General features: G+C 37.7%; 1 protein-coding gene across 3 annotated transcripts in view; it reads left to right on the top strand.

Moving 5' to 3' along the window:
• Positions 1 to 23,149, top strand: part of LOC127658734 (receptor tyrosine-protein kinase erbB-4-like) — a 401,640-nt gene extending 378,491 nt beyond the window's left edge. For all 3 annotated transcript variants that reach the window (XM_052148194.1, XM_052148193.1, XM_052148191.1), the window contains 7 exons: positions 11,157 to 11,312; positions 12,223 to 12,298; positions 13,387 to 13,533; positions 15,990 to 16,087; positions 16,198 to 16,368; positions 20,414 to 20,747; positions 21,361 to 23,149. In XM_052148194.1, coding sequence (XP_052004154.1) covers positions 11,157 to 11,312; positions 12,223 to 12,298; positions 13,387 to 13,533; positions 15,990 to 16,087; positions 16,198 to 16,368; positions 20,414 to 20,747; positions 21,361 to 22,037 — 1,659 coding nt within the window. In that variant the 3' untranslated portion in view covers positions 22,038 to 23,149. The remainder of the gene's footprint in view (positions 1 to 11,156; positions 11,313 to 12,222; positions 12,299 to 13,386; positions 13,534 to 15,989; positions 16,088 to 16,197; positions 16,369 to 20,413; positions 20,748 to 21,360) is intronic.
• Positions 23,150 to 25,564: the final 2,415 nt, after the last annotated feature.

Raw genomic sequence — 25,564 nt, 5'->3', positions numbered from 1 at the left:
TAATCCAATAACTATGAAACAGGAGGATTTCTCATTCCATTTAAGCTCTCATTTTGAAACACGATTACCAAACATGGAGACAAATCCTTTCTGACGTGTTGTCGGTGAGTGCAGGAACGATCTCTCCATAAAGATGTTTGTTCCAACTGTACTTTCAAAAGGTTTTAAAGGGATAATACACCCCCCACCACCACCCCTCCAAAAAAAATATGACATAAGCTACTCAGCCTCATGTAATTTCACGCCTATACAGTATTCTTAGCCATGGAACATTAAAGGAGAAGTTTTCAGAATGTTAACTTCTTCGCACGTACGAGCAAACCTTCATGATTACACTATGCTGGGCTCAGGTATATGGCTATTACCGTCTGGGCACATTGTTTTGATGCAGCGCTGTGGCCATGTTTTATGATGTCAAGTTAAGAATATACAAACCAGTCAGTCCATTTGAGCCTTCTCCCATTCCATCCATCACAACTTCCAGGGCTGGGGAAGTGGAAAGGCTAGTTTTTAGAAAATGTTATGCTCCTCCTGTGAAGTTAAATGTAAGATTTGTTTTAATTACAGTGTGCATTAAAGAACTCATGCTGGGGATTCATCAATACAGGCGAAACTCATGTGTGAAAAGGTTAATGGGCTGTCTAACAAGAACCAGTGATGTTAGGCATCATCAGCATTGTGCATCAACTGGCGCCATGTTTAACTGTTTACATTTTTTCCTCTTTCTCACACGAAGCTATTTTATGGCTTCAAAATGATGCTTTTATTGAGTTGTTTTGTCCTTTTTGAAGTTTAAAAGCAAGTTGTAAACATCTGCTTTCATTGTATAAAGAACAACAGCTTAGACATTCTGCTAAACTTTTGTGATCCAGAGAAAAAATAAAATCAGTTGGGTTTCTAAGAATATGAGGATGAGTAAATGGTGACATATTTTTTTATTCTTGGGTGAACTATTACTTTAAGGTAAATGTGAAAATGTGAAGAAATAACAAATGAATATGCCATGCTTATTAAATTCTATTGAAAGAGCTTTACAGGAAGTGACTCTTCACAGCATTCTAATGATTTTCAATGCCTGTAGAACTCCGAAAGCCATGTGAATCATGGTCGTCCATGCTTTGTTTGAACCTTTGTGAGTTCATGGTGTCTCTTACATCTCAACTCCCACTAGCCATATGAATAAAAATCGTGGAACCCTCAGACAGAACACATAATTAAAAAGGGGTTTCCTTCTGAGCTCATCAGCTCTTTCATAAAGATGGCCATTCTCTCTTGCGAGTTCTTCACACACTTACGCATGAGACAATCTCTGTTGCTCTATCAGAACATCCACTGCATTAATGGACTGTGTGAGCCATTGATTTCTAATTACACTGAAGTCCACTCTTGGGACAAATATTGTGTGGCACAGCCATCTTGTGGCTTATTGTAATCAGAGTTAGTATTGATTGGCTGTCCGGGTTGCAGAAGTAATCTGTTTTAAATACACTGGGAGCTGAGTGAATGGGGCAGAGCAGCTTGTGCTCTGACTGTTGAATGGACTCCGGTTTAGCCCTGTGAAAGATGCAGAGCAACTAAAGGCAACTGCAGTGCTTCCACACTTGCTGCCAGAGAAACAACTAATGAGAGAGTGAACACCATGTAGCTTGTATTTTGAGACCTGAGAATACATTTGCTTTTGTAGCAGTCTTGGGCCTTTTGTGTGAGTGAGTTAGTTGTACAAGTAATATAAATATATTTGATAGCTGATACAGTTTTACACTTTGTCCTAAGCAGGCTTGACGCAACAAGCAGCCTCGAGTAACTTTTCTGTCATAACTGAAAGCGAAACTTCTGTGTGAAGCGATACAATTACTGCTAGTCAGAGCGGGTGTGTTGTTCATTTTACAGCGGAGCAGGATTTTTGCTATGTATTCATATTCAATGTTATGCATTTATAACAAAGTGATCGCCTACATATATATATACAGTATCTCACAAAAGTGAGTACACCCCTCACATTTTTGTAAATATTTGATTATATCTTTTCATGTGACAACACTGAAGAAATGACATTTTGCTACAATGTAAAGTAGTGAGTGTACAGCTTGTATAACAGTGTAAATTGGCTGTCCCCTCAAAATTACTCAACACACAGCCATTAATGTCTAAATCGCTGGCAACAAAAGTGAGTACACCCCTAAGTGAAAATGTCCAAATTGGGCCCAATTAGCCATTTTCCCTCCCCAGTGTCATGTGACTCGTTAGTGTTACAAGGTCTCAGGTGTTCCATTCACAAAATAAACACAACAGAAAATTGGTCTCATTGTACACTGACCATATGATATTGATGAAATGCCTAATGTTATCGGATGAGCTGCAGCCCCGAATAAACCCCACATGATCTATATAAGTGATGTCACAACTTTACTTAATTGGTTAGCAAAATTTTGGACAATAATTTAACATCTAGCTGGATCAGGGAAATTTTACAGTAACTCTTACCCTCATTTGGATCTTTGCTCTTCTTAAGAATCAGACTAATCCTCTGCACTTTTAATATTCCCTTCCAAATCCACGAGTTCTCGTACTTTACATTTTTTGGTGAATGAGGCATAATGTATGATCCGGCCCCTAAGAACCACCCGAAATTTCTCCCAAGCCATATAGGACACTGAGTTGATCTCCATATAAACATTTATTTCAGCTTTTAACATTTTTTGGAATTCAGGATATTGAAAAAGGGATACATTAAAGTGCCAACTATATGATTTCCTCTTCTTCATATGTGGAAACACCTTTAAACTCACCAAGGCATGATCTGAGACTAAGATGTTTCCAATTGAGACATCAACAACAGATTACATGAGGGACTTAGATATAAAAAAGATCTGTTCTAGAATAAATGTTATGGACTGATGAAAAAATTATATTGTCCCTACCAGATGGTCTCAAAAGTCTCCAAATATCTGTTAGACCAAGATTTTTACTCAACCTGTGAAGTGTCAGTGTTGCTCTAGGGGGCTTACACACTTTTGCTTAACTATGATCAATAGATTAAAGTCTCCTCCCAATTTTATATCATGAGGGGTGCCAGTGGCTTGCAACATCCCTTCAATATCTATAAAAAAAGATCTGATCATCAGCGTTATGTGTGTAAATTTTAGCCAAAATAAGACTTTGCCCCTGAATTTCTGCTAAAACAATAATTACTCTACCTAATTTTTCTTTAATCTGTTTGAGAATTGTAAATGCTTACTTAACAGTGTAATGACTCCCCTGCTCTTACTTGAACTAGCACTAAAGAAAACAAGTCCACCCCATATCTTCCCAAATTGTTCAGCTTCCTGTGGGGAAAGATACATTTCTTGAAGAAACACTATATCATATTTCTTACGCTTAAGAAGAGAAATAACCTTATTTCTTTTTATGGGGTGCCCCAACCCATTCACATTCCACTTGGTGAGAGATAATCCACTCATATTAACATTTGACATTTTGATATATTAGAAATAATTGATTGTGTCAAAAATAAAATGATTAAGACCACATTCCAATATTATTGCAACAATCAAACCCCAAACCAAACAAACAGAAAAAATAAAAACGTACGCATTAACCCTGCCCACGGCAGTGCCAACTGGCATCCGTCCCTCTAAACTCAAACAGTCCATGTACGCCTACGAGAGCCCCCATGTAGGAAATTAGCTGATGTAGATGTACACGGTATGGATATAATTTGCCACAATTCTCAACCATTATATGTAGGAACAGTATGTGTTAGCTAGGAATTAAATTAAACTGGCCTTATTCTACATGTATAATTGAATTATATGTATAATTCATATAGGAAATGTATAATTGAATTATATTAAATCGTTATAAATAAGATAAATGACAAATAAATGGATTATTTTTCTGAATAAAATTCTCCATCGTTAAAATCGTAATAAAACGTTTCGTAGTATCCGCTCACAATTTCTATTGTAAGGAATTAGCTTTAATAAGGGAATTATGATTAATTCACTTATTGGAGTATTATTATTCTCATGGCTTATTTGAAATACTATTACACATATTTAGGTACAGCTTTGAAGCGAAATATTTAAAAAACAGGGATGAGATAATTTATTATCATGTATTGATTATCAAAATATACCACAGTCAAATTATCTTTGAATACAGAAAATCATTGCTATTTTATGTCAAGGTCAGGGTCAATTTATTTATATAGCACATTTAAGAACACTAGTGTATACCAAAGTGCTGTACATATGCAAATGAAACAATACCAGGGCACAGAGGAATAAAATACAAATTTTTAAAATAACACAAAAAAATTAATTACCCATATAGTCTACAATAAACATTCATGTAAAAGCCAAGAAATATAGATACGTCTTCAGGCGTGATTTAAAAACAGGAATGGAAGGGGCAGACCTAACATCCAGAGGTATAACGTTCCATAGTCTAGGGCCAGCAACAGAAAAAGCACGATCCCCTTTAAACTTTAGGTGAGAGTGAGGTATTTGCAGGAGAAATTTGTCAGAAGATCTGAGGCTTCTAGGGGTTTGTTGATAGCTCAGAAGTTCTGACAGATAAGAAGGGGCCACACCATTTAAGGATTTATAAACAAATAACAAGATCTTAAAATGGATCCAATAATGCCAGTGGAGAGATGCTAAAACCGGTGAAATGTGTTCCCTCTTCTTAGCACCAGTAAGCAACCTAGCAGCTGCGTTTTGGACCAACTGCAGGCGATACAGAGATGAGTGATTTAGCCCCATATACAGTGCATTTGAATAGTCAAGTCTAGATGAGATGAAGGCATGGATAACTGTCTGCAGATCCTTAAATGAGAGCAGAGGTTTTAATTTGGCTATTTGCCTCAATTGAAAAAAGCTACTCCTCACCAAAGCATTTATCTGTTTTCCAAAATTTAGCTTGGAGTCAAAAATCACACCTAGGTTTTTTGTAAAGGGATGAACATTTGAAGACAGTGTGTCTAGGTTCCTAGTGATATCAGAGACAGCACCAGGAAGACCAAACACAACAACCTCAGGTTTTCTCTCATTTAATTGGAGAAAGTTTTTTGCAGTCTAGCATTTAATGTCCTCAAAGCATTTTAGATGCACAGAGCAAGAGTAATCAGAACTAAGAGGAATATATAGCTGAGTATCATCGGCATAGCAATGATATGAAATATTATATTTCTTCATGATAGAACCCAAAGGGAGCATATACAGAGAAAATAGAATGGGTCCCAAGAGGGACCTCTGGGGTACTCCACAAGTGAACAATGCAGAAGAAGAGGACGAATTTCCAATTGTAACCCTCACAGTCCTATCTGAGAGGTATAATGTAAACCAATCTAAGATCGTGCCCTTGATGCCAACCTCATCCCTTAAACGTTTAAGAAGGATTGCATGGCCAACGGAATCAAATGCAGCACTGAGATCAAGGAACATTACAACTGCAGATTTACTGGATTCCAGAGTGAGCAACAAATCGTTCGACACCTTGAGAAGTGCAGACTCAGTGCCATTTTGATCTCAAACCTGATTGAAATGTATCTAAAATATTGTTACCTGAGACAAATAGAGAAAGCTGATTAAAGACAATTTTCTTCAAGATTTAAAAAAGAAAAAAGGCAGTTTAGATATGGGTCTGAAATTTTTAAGATCGGTCATATTTAAATTAGGCTTCTTGAGAAATGATCACTGTCTGCTTAAGGCATGACGGAACAATAGCTCGCCTGTTTAGTGAGCTATTTAAAATGGCCAATATACTAGAGCCAATAGTATCCAGCATTCTCTAAAGAGCCGAGTGGGAATAACATCAACCGAAAAGATTCTAAACATAAAACTCATCTAACACATACAACATGAAACAGGTTGGTGAGTAGTGACAGAATGTGAAGTAAATTATCAATACAGAGAAAATGAACTTTATGGAGTCTGTTGACAATTCCTTAAGAACAATTTATCCTTCTTTGAGTCTAAATCAATTTGCAATCGGATTACCCAAAGTATTTAACTTTGAGCAAAAGTCTGGAGATGTACTTGCGTGTCATTACGTTTCCTTGCATTGCATACTTTGTGTTGCTTGGTTCTTTGGCTCTTTGTTGAAAGTCCGTTACATCAATGTTTTAGACTCTGTTATTATCGTGGATAGTTATTGTCTGGATGAAGCATGACCTTCTGCAAGGAGGACTTGTGATTCCCATTGGGTGTGTGAACCGTAGAGCAGAGAGTAAGAGGATTCCTCGGGACTTTGTGTGTCCTTTTTTGTGGAGGATCCGCTCAAATAAGTGCATGTTTAATCATGAACATTTATATCTTGAAAACTGTACTAGAGACATGACATTCGTAGTCATCAACATTCTCTATGTGAACAAGCAATCATTTACATACTAAATATGACATTCATTCATGAATATTGTACGTGTAAGTATCAAAACATGAAAATCCCTGTTAACAAATCATACCGGTTAATTGATTGGTTTTACAACATGGATAATACATTACACGTTATGAGAAACCTGATATTCGGCCAGTTGAATAGTTACTATTCTTAGTAGAATGAGATGAATCATACAAGATTAAAGATTGATAATAATTGATTTGTAAGTTATAAGCGATTACCAATCACTATACATATTTGAAAAGGTACATTAGCTATAATCATTAGTTTGCCAGTTACACAGATCATAGAGTCATTTTCATTAACATTTTAGAGGGTTAACTCAGCGAAGTACGACGTTCATGGATTCCTTTTTAGCTGCTGTTTGCAGAATAATGAGGATCTCATGACTAATTATCATCCAGAATAAAGAGTCTTAGAATTGGTGTTGTTCATTGTATTTCAGGAGGATCCATGTGGTCTCTGCTTAGCTAAGAGAGGATGTCTTTGGAATGTGCAGAGGGGGATAGGAGGTGTCACTGTTTTAGGTCCATGTTGATTTTGGGCCTTGGTACTGTCTTCACGAGTCTCAGTTTCCTGATATGGCAGCGATTTAAATTTATGGAACACCGAAGTATCTTTATTTACTCTTTCAGAATTTTTTTATTTGATACTTGCAAACACTTCCCATCTTTTCAGGTTTAGCTTCTGTATGCAAAAATGTACATTATTTACCTTGAAACGTATACTGTATGTTCCTGTCGTCTCCACCTTAGCTCTGCAAACCCAAGGATAATTGCATTTTGATAGGTGATTAATGTTTCAGCTTTTTTCCTTACCAAGAACCACCCATTTAAAAAGGAAAAGATTGTGAATAAAATAAATCGACTTACTACAGTTAGTGTATTGTTGTTATGCACAGTTTAGGGGTGGGTAAATCTGAAATTGATCATACTAAAATAAGCAACTGGCATGGAGAAACTCATGTCTGTGGACTGTTGTGTTGACAACATGAAGAAATTAGAGGAAAATATGTATGTAAACTTTCTTAGTGGCTAAAATTGCATGTTTATATTTTAAGATCTTGTAAGTCTAAATGTGATATTGTCCCATAAGAAAAAAGGGCTATGTATGGATGGGGTGAGGAGAATGTTTTTTGTTTTTTTCATTCTCATCAGCAGGCACAGAGAGCACAATCCCCACACCATTAGCTTGGATTACACTTGCTTGCTGGGGAGAGATTGCATACACACATGGCATATGGAGATTTTCCCACCTCCTTCACAGTTCTGCAGACATTTGTGTATTTTAAAGCAGCGGCCTTGGAGAGCCATTCCAGTCCTTTCAGTCAGTGAAAAGACTGATTAGCATGTCTCTCTTGACCCTTTATGCACAGCGATGGACTGAGGCCTCTCATAACAGGGCACTGACCTCTAACCAAAGGGACACTAAAGGCTTATTGGATTGTTTATCATTTCCCACCCATCACATTCTCAGCACCCTCATATGTGGCCTTACTATCTGCAAGCACAGTTCAGTTAATCACTTCTTATTACTCTGGGAGACACATCTGGTAGGCTGGGGTTTGAATGTAGGTTGTTTGTTATTGTTAGAGCTCTGAATGGAAAGATTGTACAGAGAGAGTACAAGAGAAAGACTTTATAACAACAACAGTTTCAAAGATATATCAAAATCAATAAGATAATGTGTAGTGTAGATGGTAGATCAGGACTGCACAATTAATCAAATTAAATTACAAATAAAATTAAACAACTGTTAGTTCATGTCCTCGAATATGATTGGACGAGAGGTGTTCCTCTTCACTGATTGTATTACTACACTGTTCTATAACAGTCTATTTCCACAATGTTCCTGTTAGTAAGTGCGTTACTCAGCAACACACAATTTGATTCTGCTATGGCTTTGTTTGGAATTATTTTTTTTAGCAGTGCAAAAGTGGACAAAACAACTGGCCATATTATGTATAAAATGTAGATAACTCTATATTACTTTTGTGTTTATAGAACTGTAACTGTTTTATAAATACAATATCACAATAATATGGCCTGATTTAAATAAATAAATAAACACAGGACACTTTTTCAAGACACTTTATTTTAAAGATAATTTTGTAAAAATCCAAAAACTTTACAGATCTTTATTGTAAAGGATTTAAACAATGTTTTCCATGCTTTTTAAATGAACCATGAACAGTTAATGAACATGCACCTTTCTACTGACTCTGTTAAACACCAAAAGAAAGAAGCCCAGGGTCCCTGCTCATCTGCGTGAACATGCCTTAGACATGCTGCATGGAGGTATGAGGACTGCAGATGTGGCCAGGGCTATAAATTGCAATGTCTGTACTGTGAGATGCTTAAGACTGTGCTACAGGTAGACAGGAAGGACAGCTGATCATCCTCGCAGTGGCAGCCTACGTGTAACAATACCTACACAGGATCGGTACATCTGAATATCACACATGCTGGACAGGTGCAGGATGTCAACAGCAACTGCCGGAGTTACACCAGGAACGCACAATCCCTCCATCAGTGCTCAGACAGTCCGCAATAGGCTGAGAGAGGCTGGACAGAGGGCTTGTAGACCTGTTGTAAGGCAGGTCCTTACCAGACATCATTGGCAACAATGTCGCCTATGGGCACAAACCCACCTTCGCTGGACCAGACAGGACTGGCAAAAAGTGCTCTTCACTGACTAGTCGTGGTTTTGTCTCACCAGGTGTGATGGTCGGACTTGTGTTTATCGTCGAAGGACTGAGCTGGTTGTCATTGCATGCTATCTCAATGCTGTGCATTACAGGGAAGACATCCTCCTCCCTCATGTGGTACTCTTCCTGCAGACTCATCCTGACATGACCCTCCAGCTTGACAATGCCACCAGCCATACTGCTCATTCTGTGCCTGATTTCCTGCAAGACACGAATGTCAGTGTTCTGCCATGGTCAGCAAAGTGCCCGGATCTCAATCCCATTGAGCACATCTGGGACCTGTTATATTGGATTGCTAGGGCCTTTCCCCCCAGAAATGTCTGGGAACTTGCAAGTGCCTTGGTGGAAGAGTGGGGTATCTCACAGCAAGAACTGGCACATCTGGTGCAATCCATGAGGAGGAGATGCACTGCAGAACTTAATGCAGCTGGTGGCCACACCAGATACTGACTTTTACTTTTGATTTTGACCCTCCGTTTGTTCAGGGACACATTATTCCAAGTGAAACTTGTTCAGTTTGTGTCTTAGTTGTTGAATCTTTTTATGTTCATGTAAATATTTTCATTATTTATGTTAAGTTTGCTGGAAAAAAAAAAGCAGTTGAAAGTGAGAGGTTGTTTCTTTTTTTGCTGATAGTCTGCATTAGTGTTATTTTTAATGATGTTGGGGGAAAAATTTAACTACAATATAATTTAAAAAATAAATCAAAAACTCACAAAAATAAATATGACCTCAAATGAGTTATAGTTTCATAAACAGTATTTTACAAAGATGATACCTTGTTTAAAGCAACTATCTCTTTCCCTGCTTAACCCAAACCCATTTTAATGTGTTTGAAATTAAAAATTCTCTTTCCATTTCCAGGCTGCTGAAACCAATTTACAGCTCAACTTAATTTGGAGGATGTCTCTTTCAGTGCAATGGGAAACATGCAATGTAGTCTTGCACAAGTCGTGAATGTAGACTGTTAACATGGCTTCATTATACTTCCATGTGTCACTGTTTTGTTGGACATTTCCCAGTTATAATTTAGTTCTCACTCAGGTTTGACATTATACCCTATGTCATCACCATAGCAACAGAAAAAGTGATGCTTCACACAACTTTTCCTCCTATGAATATATTCTCAGTTATTTCATATTGTAAGCACTTGAAACCAGACTCATCCTGTGATGACAGATGTAGAGGCATCACTGGACTTCTCAAATTGTATTTCCCCACTTCTGTAAGCTTTTTCTCTCTCTCTCATTCTCTGTAAAACCATTTTGCCACAACCTGTCCTTGCCTCTCCACCAATCACATTAAGATTTAAATTTCATCCAGCCACCAGCTCAGTGGCACTCGAAAGCCCTGTTGGAGAGAAGAGTAGAGAGGCTGTTTTCTCAGCAATGGAGAGCGGAGCTGTGAAAGGTCTCCATGCCACAGTTTGGACTTAAATCGATTACATACATTGTTCGCTCCTCCAGAGAATTGATGTCTGGAGTTTTTATTGTTTTGCGATACGCTTATCAATGTGAACAATCTCCATTAATAATAGTGTGACTAATAACAATAGGAGTCCAATCCCTCCACAGTGTCATTGAAAGTGTTGCCAAAGCACAAAAAAAATTTGATTTTCCTGCTAAAGTCTTCTTTCTTACCAGGTTTCTTCTCATATATTTTTAAAATATTTTACATGTTGTTACAAACCCTGCTGTTATGGTTTAATGTGGAACAATCTATATGCAGCTATTGTCCTTAGAACGACAGTTCATAGTCACCATTGATTTCAAGCTCCAAAAAAGGACCAAAAACACTTTTTAAAAGCTATAAAAGTAGTCAAAATGATGCATGTGCTATATTCCAAGTGATCTGAAGCCATATGATAGCTTTGTGTGAGAAACTGACCTTTTTGGAGCTTGAAAGCTTTGGTCACTATGAACTGTTGTTCTATGGAAATTAATTATATTTTGGGTAAACAATACGTTTAAGCTTCTTGAGCAATTTTAAGGCACTCATGATCAGACATATCTTATTTTTTAATGTGACTGTTTTGTGTTTTTTGCAGGGTATGATGTATTTAGAAGAGAGGAGACTTGTGCACAGAGATCTGGCTGCTCGGAACGTCTTGGTGAAGTCACCCAATCATATAAAGATCACTGATTTTGGTCTGGCTCGCCTCCTGGATGCAGATGAGAAGGAATACAATGCAGATGGAGGAAAGGTCAGTGCTGCACACCAGGAAGACAAAGAGCATACTTTCATCATTTGGATAGCATCAGTTAACAAATGCACTTGTGTTTGTCAAGAGATTTGTTTCACTAAACATGTCCCTTGATCTAATATGTCCCTTGATTGTCCCTGGGTTTAAAACACAACCTTGCTTGTATGACAAGATAATTACTGGCTGTAACAAGTTCTTTAACTCTTCAGGGAATGAGGAAGTGGGAGACTGTGTTCTCAGTCCAAATAACTCAAAGTTATGGTGCACACAGGATCAAATTTAGCTCTCTCTGCCCTCTGGGCTTCTTTTCTCCCCTTTTATCTCCCCAACGCCGCTCACTGAAACACAGTACAGCTTTAAGGGAAATTATACACAAGTGTGAGTCCTTACCATTCATTTCTCCCAGCCCACCTGGGGGGCGGAGCACTGGTATTGCAAAGGGGGAAATACCTCACTGCATTGCAAAGGGGAAGCATCATTATTATAATTGCTCATATAAGGATTAGTTCTAAACACCTAACCTTAAGTATTTAACTTTGGAACATTATATCTCATCAAGCACATTTGTGTATTTTATGTAAAGACTTTATTTCTTATGGAAGATGAAAAGAATTAAATATCATTGGTTATTAAATTACTGAAATATGAATTTGCCCGATACGTAATAAATTATGCATGATACTGTGGTAATATTTAGTCTCGGCTATGTAACCTTTGAAGAAACTTTGTCAAGTTTCATAAATAAGCAATAATCATCTGCTCACTGCTCTCTTGATAAATGCTGTTTTCTTTTTTTATATATTTTTTTTTTTTACTTAATTACTTTTTAAGTGTGGTATATCCAATCATTTCATTTATTAAACACAATCCACTCAGTTGTGCCCCACTTTTCTTTTCTTTTTTCTGTCAGATGCCTATAAAGTGGATGGCCTTGGAATGTATTCACTACAGAAAGTTTACCCACCAGAGTGATGTATGGAGTTATGGTGAGATGAGCCCTTATTTGAATCAAAATCGAGTTTGCATTCATGGGATTATTCTATTGCAAAAATGTATTGATCTTACTTAAAGGTTCACCCAAAAATTCTCTCATCATTTACTCTCCCTCATGCCATCCCAGATGTGCATAACTTTCTTTCTTCTGCAGAGAACAAATTAGGATCTCAGCTCTGTAGGTCCATACAATGCAAGTAAATGATGGCCAGAACTTTTAAGCTACAAAAATTGCATAAAGGTAGCATAAATGTAATCCATATGACTCCAGTGATTAAATACAGTATTTTCTAAAGTGGTATGATAGGTGTGGGTGAGAAACAGATCAATATTTAAGTCCTTTTTACTATAAATTTCCACATTCTCATTCTTGTTCTTTCGTATTTCGGCGTTTTGCATTCTTTGTGCATTGCCACCTACTGGTTGGGGCTGTTAAAAGGTGGCGGTTTATAGAAAAAAAAAAGGGCTAAAATATGTAGCTGTTTCTCACCCACACCTATTATATTGCCTCTGAAGACATGGAGTCAACCACCGATGTCTTATTGATAACTTTTATGTGATTTTTGAAGATTAAAAGTTCTTGCTACCATTCACTTGTATTATATGGGCCTACAAAGCTGAGATATTCTTCTAAAAATCTTAATTTGTGTTCTGCAGAAGAAAGAATATCAGTCACATCTGAGATGGCATGAGATAAAATGATGAGAGAATTTTTATTTTTGGGTGACCTATTCCGTTAAGTATGACATTTTTGCGCAACTAGCATCATCAAGCAGAACACGTCCCCCATCTGCCATTGGTCAGAAAACAGATGGTCCTGCCACAAACTCAGGATGCTGAAACAGAGTATTGTTAGATAGTGGCGCAATATTCATACTTTTGGGTGGAATGAAACTTATAGGTGTTTTTGGATATTAAACCGGTACAGTATAAAGTATTTTATTAAAACAAATTAAACACTTCAACTTCAAAATCCATTTAAAATTATTTTCTTGTGGCTAGACTTTGTATGAATTGGACAAATCATGACCTTCTCAGCACATTCTTACAAGCTTTTTTGAATGATGGTTCTTTCATTCAGGAGTGACTATCTGGGAGCTGATGACATTTGGAGGAAAGCCATATGACGGTATCCCTACACGAGAGATCCCTGACCTGCTGGAGAAAGGAGAGAGGCTTCCTCAGCCTCCCATCTGCACCATTGATGTTTACATGGTCATGGTCAAATGTAGGCGTGCTTTGCTCAGATTTTCACCCTTCACAGTTGCAATATGTTTTGAATGTCCTTTACAGCCACAAGAATATACAAACCCAGATGGAATTTGTAGTTTTTTTTTTTTATGCACTGAATTTCAACATTGTAAAATGTGTTAAACAGAGATGACAGTACAACATTGTTAGCAGGGCTGGACTGGCCACAAAACGCGATAAGAAAAATGAGCGGCCGCGTTATGCAGAACGGACCACAAAATGGCACCGCGATATGCAGAAAAGGACAGCGAACACAGCCCCCACATTTGCCATGTAAAATCCTGGGCCAATTTCTCTTCACAGTCCAGACCTGATTGTTGGAAGTTGACAGCATGAGCATAGTAAAAATAAAATAAAATAAACATCCAAGGGGTGGGGGATTAGTAGAAGTTTCTAAATGACATGCATTTAAATTATGTTGAAATCTATTGGCATATGACCAATCAGCATCAATTACTGAATCTATCAGTTTCAAAACCAAACAATTCATAATGCATAAACCTCATTTAATGATTTAATGTGACAGAGTGGCTGAGAATAAAATATGTGATTTTCACCAGTGGCATGTGTAGATGTGACATCAAAGAAAATCATCTTTCAGCACTGTAGTTGTATAGCATACAGTGAGGCAGGGGCTGTGTTGCTCCTCTAGGGTACTGCATCTCTTCTATCTGAGTGACAGCAGGCAGCCAGCTCTCTCACCTCTCACCATGTTACAGAGCCCAATAGATCCCCTGTAAGGCACACACACACACACACACACACACACACACACACACACACACACACACACACACACAGTCCTCAGAGACAGTCACTTATTAAAACCATATACAGTATGTAAAATAATATTTTAGTGCTCAATTTGAGCAATGGTGGCAGTAGTGTGGTATACTTTTTTCTTGATTCCCCCATGTTTAAGTCAGTTCATTATTATTTGTATAGCGCTATCACAAACATTGTTTAAAAGCAGCTTTACAGAAAATCATGCTTTAACAGAAAATGTAACTGTAATATCTATAAAGTCTTAGAGTCGTCATTGTGTAGTTTAATTAAATATGATTGTGAATTATGTATAAAAATAAGGAATTAAATAATAATTGTCTTTAGAACCCCAGTGAGCAAGCTGAAGGCGACTGTGTTAAGGAACACAAAACTCAATATGATGTTGGTTAATGGAGAAAAATAATCTTGGGTCACAGCCTCACTGTGGGGGTCAGTTCCTCTCTGGTAAAACAGCATGAATATAATGCCAATATTAATTATGTATGTGCAGTGCAAGTCGTGGTTTAAAATTTGTAAACTAAGTAAGTGTTAAGGGCCAGTGTTTAAACAAAGATTTTGTATGAACTGTAAGGTTAATGACCAACATCTCTGAAGTCCATCCTGGATTAACTGCAGAAGTTCACATAGATGCAATTGTCCTTTGTTAGTTGGATGATGATGGCTTTTGTTGACAATTAATTGATAATCTATGATTCCATTTTAAGAGTGAAGTCCATTATTAGACCAAGGTGATGCAGGCAGAGATCAATAAGATGCATCGCAGTTCAACCGGCAGGTCATTTCGGTGAGGTTCGGTGAGGTCCATCTTAAATCCACGGCCACCACCATTGTGTCCTTGAGCAAGGCACTTAACTCCAGGTTGCTCTGGGGGGATTGTCCCTATAATAAAGGCTCTGCAAGTCGCTTTGGATAAAAGTGTCTGCCAAATGAATAAATGTAAATGTAAATGTAAACCTCTTTTGGCAGCACAATGACATCAAATCTAATGCAATGCATTGACACACCTTTTGTATCCAGCAGAATGCTCTGATCTTGTTTCTGCTAAACTGAGTGTCTGTAGTAACTGACACAATGTCTGTGTGCTTAAAGTTGCTCTCAGTCATTTTTTTCCTCATTAAAAAGTTTTATTGCTAATTAAATTAATAGTAATTTTGAAACATATGTATAAAATCATGACCACTCACATGAGATGAAGACTCCAGTCATATCATCAACAGTATCAAATCTGGTTTCTTTTACATGGAGTGGGTCCCATGGGAGCTGCCATGTTAGGATCACATGACCAGCTGAATACTACTACCCTAATCTCAGTAACCACCCTGCTATTAGACAATTTTCTCATGTATTAAGCATGGATGACTGTGAATTGTTCATTTCTACAATAGCATCCATAGCTTAAATCTGGGGTTTTTGAATGATGTTGCATCCACGCCCTAAGTGTTAGCTTAATGTTACACTTAATGCTAATGTCCAAGATGAAATAAATACAAAAAATACACCTTTAACCTGTATACCTAGAACATTCATTACATTTTAAATGACTACAGAATAGCAGAAAGCTCACAGCATTGTTTAGGCTCAAATATATTGTGTTCTACATTGCCCGCTGCTCATATCTGAAGCCATTTTATGTATGTTCCCTTTTAGGCTGGATGATAGATGCAGACAGTAGACCCAGGTTTAAAGAGCTTGCAGCAGAGTTCTGCCGAATGGCAAGAGACCCACAACGTTACCTAGTCATCCAGGTAAGAGCCGGAGAACAAGGCTTAAATAGCCCTGATTGTGATGAGACTTGATGACAAGGCCCATAAAAGTCTTATTGGACTGACTTATACATAATACCTGTCTTTTCCAGGGGGATGATCGCATGAAACTGCCCAGCCCCAATGACAGTAAGTTCTTTCAGAGTCTGCTTGATGAGGAGGAGCTAGAAGATCTGATGGGTGCTGAGGAGTATCTGGTGCCACAGGCTTTCAGCATTCCTCCACTGGCATACACAACCATATCACGCATGGACCCCAACAGAGTGAGTCTTCTAAATCTTACACCTTACAGACCTTTGTTTTAATAATTTGATGTGCCATGCTCTATCAATTTTTTATGGCTAAATATGTGTGTATTTTTTGCAGCTATATGCAGTGAAATTCTTTACAGTCAAAAGTGAAAATATTGTCATAAATTACTCACCACCATGGCCAACCCTGTGTTTTTTTTTCTTCTGCCGAACACAAATGAAGATTAAAACATTTTTGTATCTCTGTCGGCCCATTCAATACAAGTGAATGGTGACCAGAACTCTGAATGTCCAAAAGCACATAAAGGCAGGTTTATCCATATCTTCAGAAGTGATATGATAGGTGTAGATGAGAAACAGATCAATATTTTTTACTATAAATCTATACTTTTGACCAGCCCCAACCAGTAGGTGGCAATATGCACAAAGAATGTGAATCACCAAAAACAAAAGAAGAATGTGGAAGTGAAAGTGGAGATTTGTAGACTGAAATACTGATGTAATTTTCTTTTTGTAATTTTTTTTTTTTTAAATCACATAGAATCTGGCAAATGAGTCTTGTCAAATTTTGAAATATGTCTATGATCTAAATCAGCCAAAGGACAAGAGGTCGCACAGACATTGATGCATTGACACATACATGTGCATACACTCAACATTCCCATTTTGAGCATTTTGCACATATTTCCATATTTTAGGAGTCCTTTACATTTTAATGCACTTTTAGATCTCGTTCTATGAATAAAGCTCTATTTATTGCTTGTGGGCTGAATTGAGATTTCTAATGAGTCTGTCATCTGACTGACTTTGACCTTGGGGTGGAAGGATGCTCCCCCAGGCCACAGTCAATTAAGTTCCACCCACACTAGCAGTTTGAAAACTGCAGCCTAAAGCCCTCCACTGACAGATGCTCAGCCAGCTCTCCTAAACGGAACCTGTCCACCCTTAAAATATGAAATCAGTTCCTAAAGTCTCATTCACAGATTAAATAATGCCCACCTGTACATTAAAGGGACAGTTCACACAAAATTTTTAATTCTGTCACCATTTACTCTCCCTCATGTTGGTTCAAACTCGAACGACACGAAATTTTTTAACTGAATGGAAACCAGATTCAGTGAAAGTGAATGATGAGTAAGGCTGTCAGTACCAAATATTTGGTGCAATACTTCCTTTTGTGTTCCATGGAAAAAAGTAAGTCATAGTGATGAGGGTGAGTAAATGAAGACAGAATTGTTATTTTGGGGTGAACTATTCCTTTACGGGCATGGAGGTTATGATAATTCACACACTTTGAATCTTATTCAGAATCTTATTTGCAGACACTAATTCTTGTTAGTGTATTAATGCGTATTAAGGCTCTCTTGTGGAGCAGGAAAGAGTCACCCCTCAGATATGTGTGGTTATATTTGGCACCGTGGCTGACTTTTCATTACAGAAGCATGCCAGTGTAAATATCTAGGTCCTTACTCAAGTGAAGCTGATATTTACCCATTGACAGGAACTCCAGAGTGGGTATTTGCTCTGCATTCATCAGCAATGAGTGTGTTATTAACTGTTTGTGTGCATGGAGGGACCAAGAAAGGACAACAGCTCAGTACGCACTCATGGCTCTTAAAGGGATAGTTCACCCAAAAATGACTGTTCAGTCATCATTTACTTACCTTCATGTTGTTCCAAACTTATATGACTGACTTGCTTCTATTGAACACAAAAGGACAATTTAGGCAAGATGACAGCTTCAGTCACCTTTTACTTTCATTATAATGGAAAAAGATGCTATAAAAGAAAATGATGATTGAGACTAACATACCGCTCTATATTTCCTTTTATGTTACACAGAAGAAAGCAAGTCACAACATGTTGGAACAACATGAGGGTGGTTAAATTGTTGTAGAATTTTCATTTTTGGTTGAACTATCCCTTTAAGCTTAGAGAATATACAATTAGTCATATATTTTTTGTCATACTGCACACTTCTAAAAGCAAGAATATTTTGATATTTTACATAGTTTCTGTGCCTGATGGCAGTGCGAAAGTTCAACCAATCAGGATGCAGCTGGCATCCATTCACAGCTCTTAATTGTAACATAGAGGGGCAAAATTTCATAGAGGGGCTGAATCAGTCTTTGCCAGGGACTCAGAATGGCTTTAATAGAGGTGTGAGTGTGTGTAGGAGGGTGGGTGTGTGGGTGTGATTAAATGTATCCTTTTTTCGCCTTGACCATGTTTGCTAACCATGTGTGCCATTTTGCATTCTAACTTGCGTTTTGTTTTTGTCTAACTGGGAGAGAAATGCGAGTAATTGGTATGAATATCAAGTAGGGACATCAATCCTTCAGAGCCTCTTTGGAACATTACAGAAATCTTTCGCCTGCAGTTTGCCATATAAACTGAGCTTTGGGAAAACAAAACTCTGCCAAATAACCCAAATTTTGGATTGTAATATTAACTCAAACTTGTCTCTATTCATCTATGTTTGGGTTTAATGGAAAAAGAACATTTGTCTGTGCATGTGTGTAAGCTCGTCCTTAGTCACTGACGTGTAAATGCTTAATGGGATACTTGAAAGTTTTTCTCCTGCTCATTTATTAGGTTTGGCATAAACTCTTTTCAACTACTCTATTAGACTCATAAATAATATGATGGATTGGTAAATGCCTCAAACTTATGCAAGAAGGGCTGTGTGGTCTGATAAGTTATTCAAAAATATGATAAAAGAAAAGAAATTCACACAAAACAATTACTTGAACACACCTCTACTATGAAGAAGTCCTTTTGATATTTTCTTTCAGGGGCATAAAGTGGTGTCAGTGTTTAATAAATAAAAATAAAGTAAATAAATAAAGTCTCATTATAAGCTGAAATAAAAAATAAAGAAATGTTGGATAAATAGTTTGGTATAATGTATTATTATTTTTATAAAAAAAAAAAAAAAAAAATTGAATTTCATTTTGTTTTATTAAATTCCCAGCAAAAAATTGTGATGTATACTGTGACTTTGATATACATTTACTCATCAAGTATATTTTGTAGTGCAATAGTCTTCAGTTTTATATTTCTTCTTCTACAGACTAATAGTCTCCCCAGCAGCACCCTTCATTCACAGCAAGGAGCTTCAGGCTGCTCAAAGAGCATCGTGGGTGGGTGTTGGGGAGGAAAGGATGGAAAGAGAGATGAGATGAGATGAGATGAGATGAGATGAGATGAGATGAGATGAGATGAGATGAGATGAGATGGGTATTTTGTGGTTAGTGAAAAGAAACGGAAATGTCAGGGTTATAGCAAAATAAGAAAACAAACATTAAATTCAGGGCACTGCCAGTGCTTATTGCAGAAAGATCACAGTGCAAACAAAATATGACCAAAAAGTACTATGGTATTACCATGTGTACCTTTTTAATTCCATATTTTTTGGGGTATGTACCATAGTGAAACCATGGTACATAAATATGGTAATCATTACCATATCAGTACTATTAGATTTGATATTGTTACTGTAACCACAACAGTGCTTTTATGGATGGAAACTCATTGAAAGACTGAGAAAGAGAAGCAAAAAGTAATAGACAGGAGAGACTGGGGATTAGCAATGAGAAAATAAAAGTTGAATTGCTATGAGATTTATAATTGCATTAAGAGAGCTCCTACACGCTCGTCTGTTCATTCACTGTAGCCAAGTTTTCATTAAATCTCATTAACTGTATTAATATTTGGAGCCTCACTAGCATACAATATTTGCCTCTTTTGCAGTGTTTAATAAAACATACAGAAATAGTTTGCACTTGAGAATCTTAAGGGATAATTCACCCTAAAAAAATAAACAAATCTGTCATCGTTAGCTCACACTCTTGTAATTCCAAATATATATGACTTTCTATATGATCTTTCTTCCGTGAAACACAAAAACCAATGTTAGGAAGAATGTTAGAGACTGACAGACTCTATCACCATTCACATTTTCCAATGAGGTGAGGAAAGGAGGGTGAGTAAATGATGACAGAATTTGTATTATTGGGTGAACTTTACCTTTAAGGCCACAACTGTGTTTCTGCAGAATCAGTTTGCCTACCAGGACGGTAGTTTTGGTATGGAGGAGATGATGGCCACAATCCCACGGGTCGTAGCTGTGTCTGCAGTCAACCCGGCTTGTTCCACTAAGAAGCCATCTTTGGCCCAGCAGGGGGCCTCAGGGCCCTCAGAGGCATTTGAAGACAGCCGCTGTAATGGTACTCTCAGGAAGAAGGCTTCTCCCAGGGTGAGCACCGGAGAGGACAGCAGTGGCCAGCGGTACAGTGCAGATCCAACTGTGATACTGTCTGAACGTGGAGCCAGAGCAGAGACTGACCAAGATGGATACATGAGCGCCCTGCAGGACAAAAAGCCCTCAGGTATTGAAGAATAAACTTGAGTGAGTAGGACTGTTAGAGGAGATTGATTTTAGAAAACACATATAGAGATCGATTTGGCTTTTCGAAGAGTAAATTTTATCCCTATATTAATGTAATCCTGGGTTAACTTGTTCTGTTTCACAATGTTAATAATTTACCATCCTGGGTAGGCAGAGTTAGAGATTTACACTGTACATTTACAAACCCTTGATTACCATTCTTGGAGTTGCATATTTAAGTGACATCGACTGGACAAGAACAGCACACAGTTTTACCTGCTTTTCTATCTTTGTAAATGTTACTACACCAATCCACTCTGGTTGTCTTCAGTAAAATTAGAAGCTTAAATCACAAACAGTGCATGAAAGTTTCTGAATGAAAAGTGCATGCATAATTAATGTGGGAAGCATTGAGGCAGATTGCTGCAATTGTCAAAGACCTATGCCTATGTATGTATGTTTACATAAAAAAACAATATAAAAACAGTACAGTTCTTGATGTGAACGAAGCATTTGTCACTCAAGCACTAATCGAAGGTAAAGTCCAGAGCTCAAATATCCCATTGAGACTTACAGCAATCCACTCCTCATTTCTCCTTTTTTTTTCCTTGCAGATTATCTCAACCCTGTTGAAGAGAATCCCTTCGTCACACATCGCAGAAACGGCGAGGTCCACACTATAGAACGAGGTTACCACAGTGCCTCCAATGGCCAGCCCAAAGTGGAGGATGAGTATGTCAATGATCCACTTTACCTCAACACCTTCCATAACTCTGGGGAGAAGAATCATGATCTCCTGAGGAAGAATGGAGTCCCCGCAGCTCACACAGCAGCAGCAGTAGCAGCCAATTCTGGAAATTCCAACAGCCAGAACCTTGCCCAAACCATGAAACCAGCAGCACCCAGTGCCCACATCACAGCACAGCCTCCATACCAAGGCCAACAAAGCATCTCCACCCTCTCAGGCCATACCCTCCACTCTGCATATCCAGGACCCACCCTCCACCCAACCCACAACCTCTATCCGGCTCACTCTGGGACCATCATGGCCGACAAAAAGCCCAAAAAGACATTTGACAATCCTGAGTACTGGCAGCACAGTCTTCCCCCCAAGGCCACTCTCCACAACCCTGAATATCTGCAGGACTGCAGCACACGCTTCTTCTATCGACAGAACGGTCGGATCCGACCGGCGGTGGCTGAGAACCAGGAGTACCTGTCAGAGTATGCGCTAAAAACAGGCACCGTGTTGCCACCGCCTCCCTACCGCCAGAGGAACACTGTTGTGTAGCGACAGCTGCCAATGGAAGTAAGAGACAAAGAGATAGAGGAACAGAGAGAGAGAAACACCCTCTCAGTCATACTGTGTTCTCACCCTGGCTCTCACACCAGCATCCTGGTCTCTCCTCTTCTCTTTGAACTGGATTTAACACCTCCAATGACCTGGAACTGATCCACTCGAGTGAGCTACTCCTCCAGAGGCATTGGTCACAGATGACCGCATCAGTCAAAGCTCTTACCTGCTTGTCTCTTCTCACTATGAGCACCATTATGCCACCCTAATATTTTGGAAAGCTATAAAGCGATACTCTTCCCATCTTATGGTAGATGTTACACTTACCTCATTGGTAGGAAGTACTGACTTTGAAAAAGCATTGATTCGGTACAAGAGGAACCTTTTTTAAGTATAAGCCAATGCAATTCTGTGTGGACATTCAGACATGAAAACACAAACGCAACATGGGTTGATCCACACAAAGCGGCAAAGAAGAGTCTTTCTTTTGTGCTACTACAGCAATCTTTACAGTTTATCTTGGGTTTCTTTTGGGATTTGAAGCTACCTGCTGTCTGTTGTCATTTATGACTTTGGTTATTGTTGCTGTTATTGTTACATGCAATATAGTTTATTTTAGCACATGTTTAAAGAAGAAAAGGCAGATGTGTTACCATACCATATGCCCAGCAACTGGTAATATTGTCCAGGCCCTGTGACAAGGGGGCCCACTAAGGTCATATGTGGTATAGCCTACAGTTGGGCTCCTGTGATGCATATATTACATGTTGATCACAGTACAGATATTTAAAGATAAAGACCAACCTTCTCATTAGGCACATCCAACACAATGTGTGATATTCAGTTCAAAACATCTTCACAATTCATCTGGTCTACAGTATATGCACAAGTAACATATTACTCAAACAAGGCATTTTTATGTTTCATTGCACTTCTTTTGAGCCATTCACTATGCATTTTTTGATACATACTTTAAGACTGGAGAAATTCCCCACTAGACTAGACACTGGGAACAGTCCTCCTGAGCGTTGAAGTAAAACAATGTCTAAAGGCAACTTAATGAATAGAAGCACTCCATGCTAATAAATGCTACCAGTAATTCTCATTGACTCGATACATAACGATATATAATTATATATATATATATATATATATATATATATATATATATATATATATATATATATATATATATATCAGGAACCTTGTTTTACCACAGTAAAACAAGATCACAAAATCAATAACTTCATAAAAACAGATCTGCAACAGTCTACTGTAATATTGTTTTTATTGTCGATCTAGCCAGCATTGATCTGTGTGCTCACAGAGTTGTCACTTTAAGGTATACTTCTGTAATATTTTGCCATGTAATGTGTGAAAGAAAATCCCAGACTGAAAACTTGGACTATCTTGAACTTTAGAAGCTGAAATCAATACAAGCGACCAAGAGCATCAATGTAGACAGACATGGCGAATGGATATTTACACAACTACAGAAGCCTAGGATTGCAGGGAAGACTTGACAGCACATGACGCCTGGCTTCAGTTTTGAAATATGTCCGGAAAACTGTTATTAACTGTATAAACGTAATTAGACGAATGTCATTGTCCAACCAACAAGTCTGTGAGATGTTTAAAACTCACAGTAGCATGAAATGATAAAGATGGCTGTTACTTCTAGCTGTGCAGTGGGGACGTATGAAATAGAGAAGACGGAATACCATCATGCCATGAGGAACAATTTAGAAAGTAAGAATGGAATGTTTGCCCCCAGGTCAGAGAGGAGACTGCCTCAAATCTGTCATCTCCATTTGTACTGTCTCTTAAAATGACTTTCTATATGAAGTATGGAAGAGCTCCGAAATACTCATGGAAGTTACTACAAGGATTCAAGTTTTGGAAGATAATGTAACTTTTTAGAAGTTAGAAAGCTTGCTATTCTCCTTAAATGTTGGAAAGCAACATTGCAAAATCTTCAAACCATGCCATCCCAGTTTCTACAGCCAGATTTGTGTATAGTTTTGAACACTGCCAGGCACTATGCTTTTCACCTAAGAGGAAGAATAGTGTAATGTTAGTGGTTAGATTTGAGATGGTTTTCATAGCACTTAACAGCCTGGCACAGCCGCATGAGTTTTATTTTAATCACCAACAGCACTGATTGACTACTCATTCATTCTAATCATAGTTCACATGACTATAACAAACATAACACGGCCATATGCAAATGTTTTAATGCATCATTTTTTGCATTCATTTTCAGCGCTTTTGAATATGAAGGTTTACGGTTACGTTGAGCACTTTAAATATTAGATATTTTCATTGTGGGAATTGCTGATCCCATGTAATAACAGATAAGACAAATTACATGTTTGGCTCTCTACTGAAAATGAAATCAGGGAATTTTAGTGATGTGCAGTGACTTTGCCAAACACAGATGTTTACTAATTGAAGTATTTATCACTAGCTTAAAAATTAATTAGCTTAAGGCAATTAGGGCATCGTTTAAGGTAAAGAAATGCTCAGATTGTACAAATTCCTCAATAATATATTAATATAAGGTACATATTTGAATATGAATACAACAATAGATGCACATTTAACAGTAATGTAAAGCATATTTACAGAATGAATCTGATACTTGAAATAATACAATTTAGCTTCTTTAGAATTTGGAAAAAAAAAATATTTTGCTTTTACAGGAATAAAGTAAGCACAGTGAGTAGAACTAAGGCCAAATTATATTTCTATTCATTTGTTTATATTTGTGACATGCCTAAGTGATTAAATGCTTAGATACAAAGGTTTTTTAACTGATGTTACAAAAACCCCAAAGAACTATCTGCATTATCCACGACAATAGGGTTGCCTACTGTTGCAAGAGTGTTTAATTACCACATTAGGGATGGAGACTGGAAATCCAGCCTTTCCTTAAAGGCAAGGACATTACTATTGTGCTTAAGCTACTGTTAGTGTCACTAGTTTTGCAGAGAGGCCTGTCTTAATCTATATATGTAGCAAAACTGCTGTGAATGCAGGCTGGGTGATGACCTACTAAATCAAGCTGCAAAATGAGGAACGACAAAACACACGGAGAGAAGGATCCCTAACATGTGAGGACGACATTTGTGAATGCTTTTACAGTTGCCTACAGGAGACTGGACTCATTAAGTACGGCCTCACTATGAACATTTTCTCTTTCTAGGAAAACTGCAAGATTAGGTATGAATGGAGCACAAAAGTTTTTGTCTTGTAACTCACTTTTAGAATCTTTCAGAATCAAAAAAAAAATACTTGAGACAAACACAGTGGAAATGAACTTGTATGTGTAAATATACATGATTTTATAATGGGCTTGGAGATATGTTGCTTTATGTAAAGGGCAATTAAGATATTTGGTAAAGGCTTCACTTTATTTGTTGATCATTTTTCTTTTTCCCAATGTCATAAAACATGCTGTTATTTATCAGATAATTGCAACACATTTGCAAAACTTTTACGTTTGATATTTCAGCACAAAAACC

Source organism: Xyrauchen texanus, chromosome 18 (genome assembly GCF_025860055.1).
Source record: "Xyrauchen texanus isolate HMW12.3.18 chromosome 18, RBS_HiC_50CHRs, whole genome shotgun sequence".
In the NCBI taxonomy this organism is placed as follows: Eukaryota; Metazoa; Chordata; class Actinopteri; order Cypriniformes; family Catostomidae; genus Xyrauchen; species Xyrauchen texanus.
This window is presented reverse-complemented; position numbering and strand designations above follow the sequence as displayed.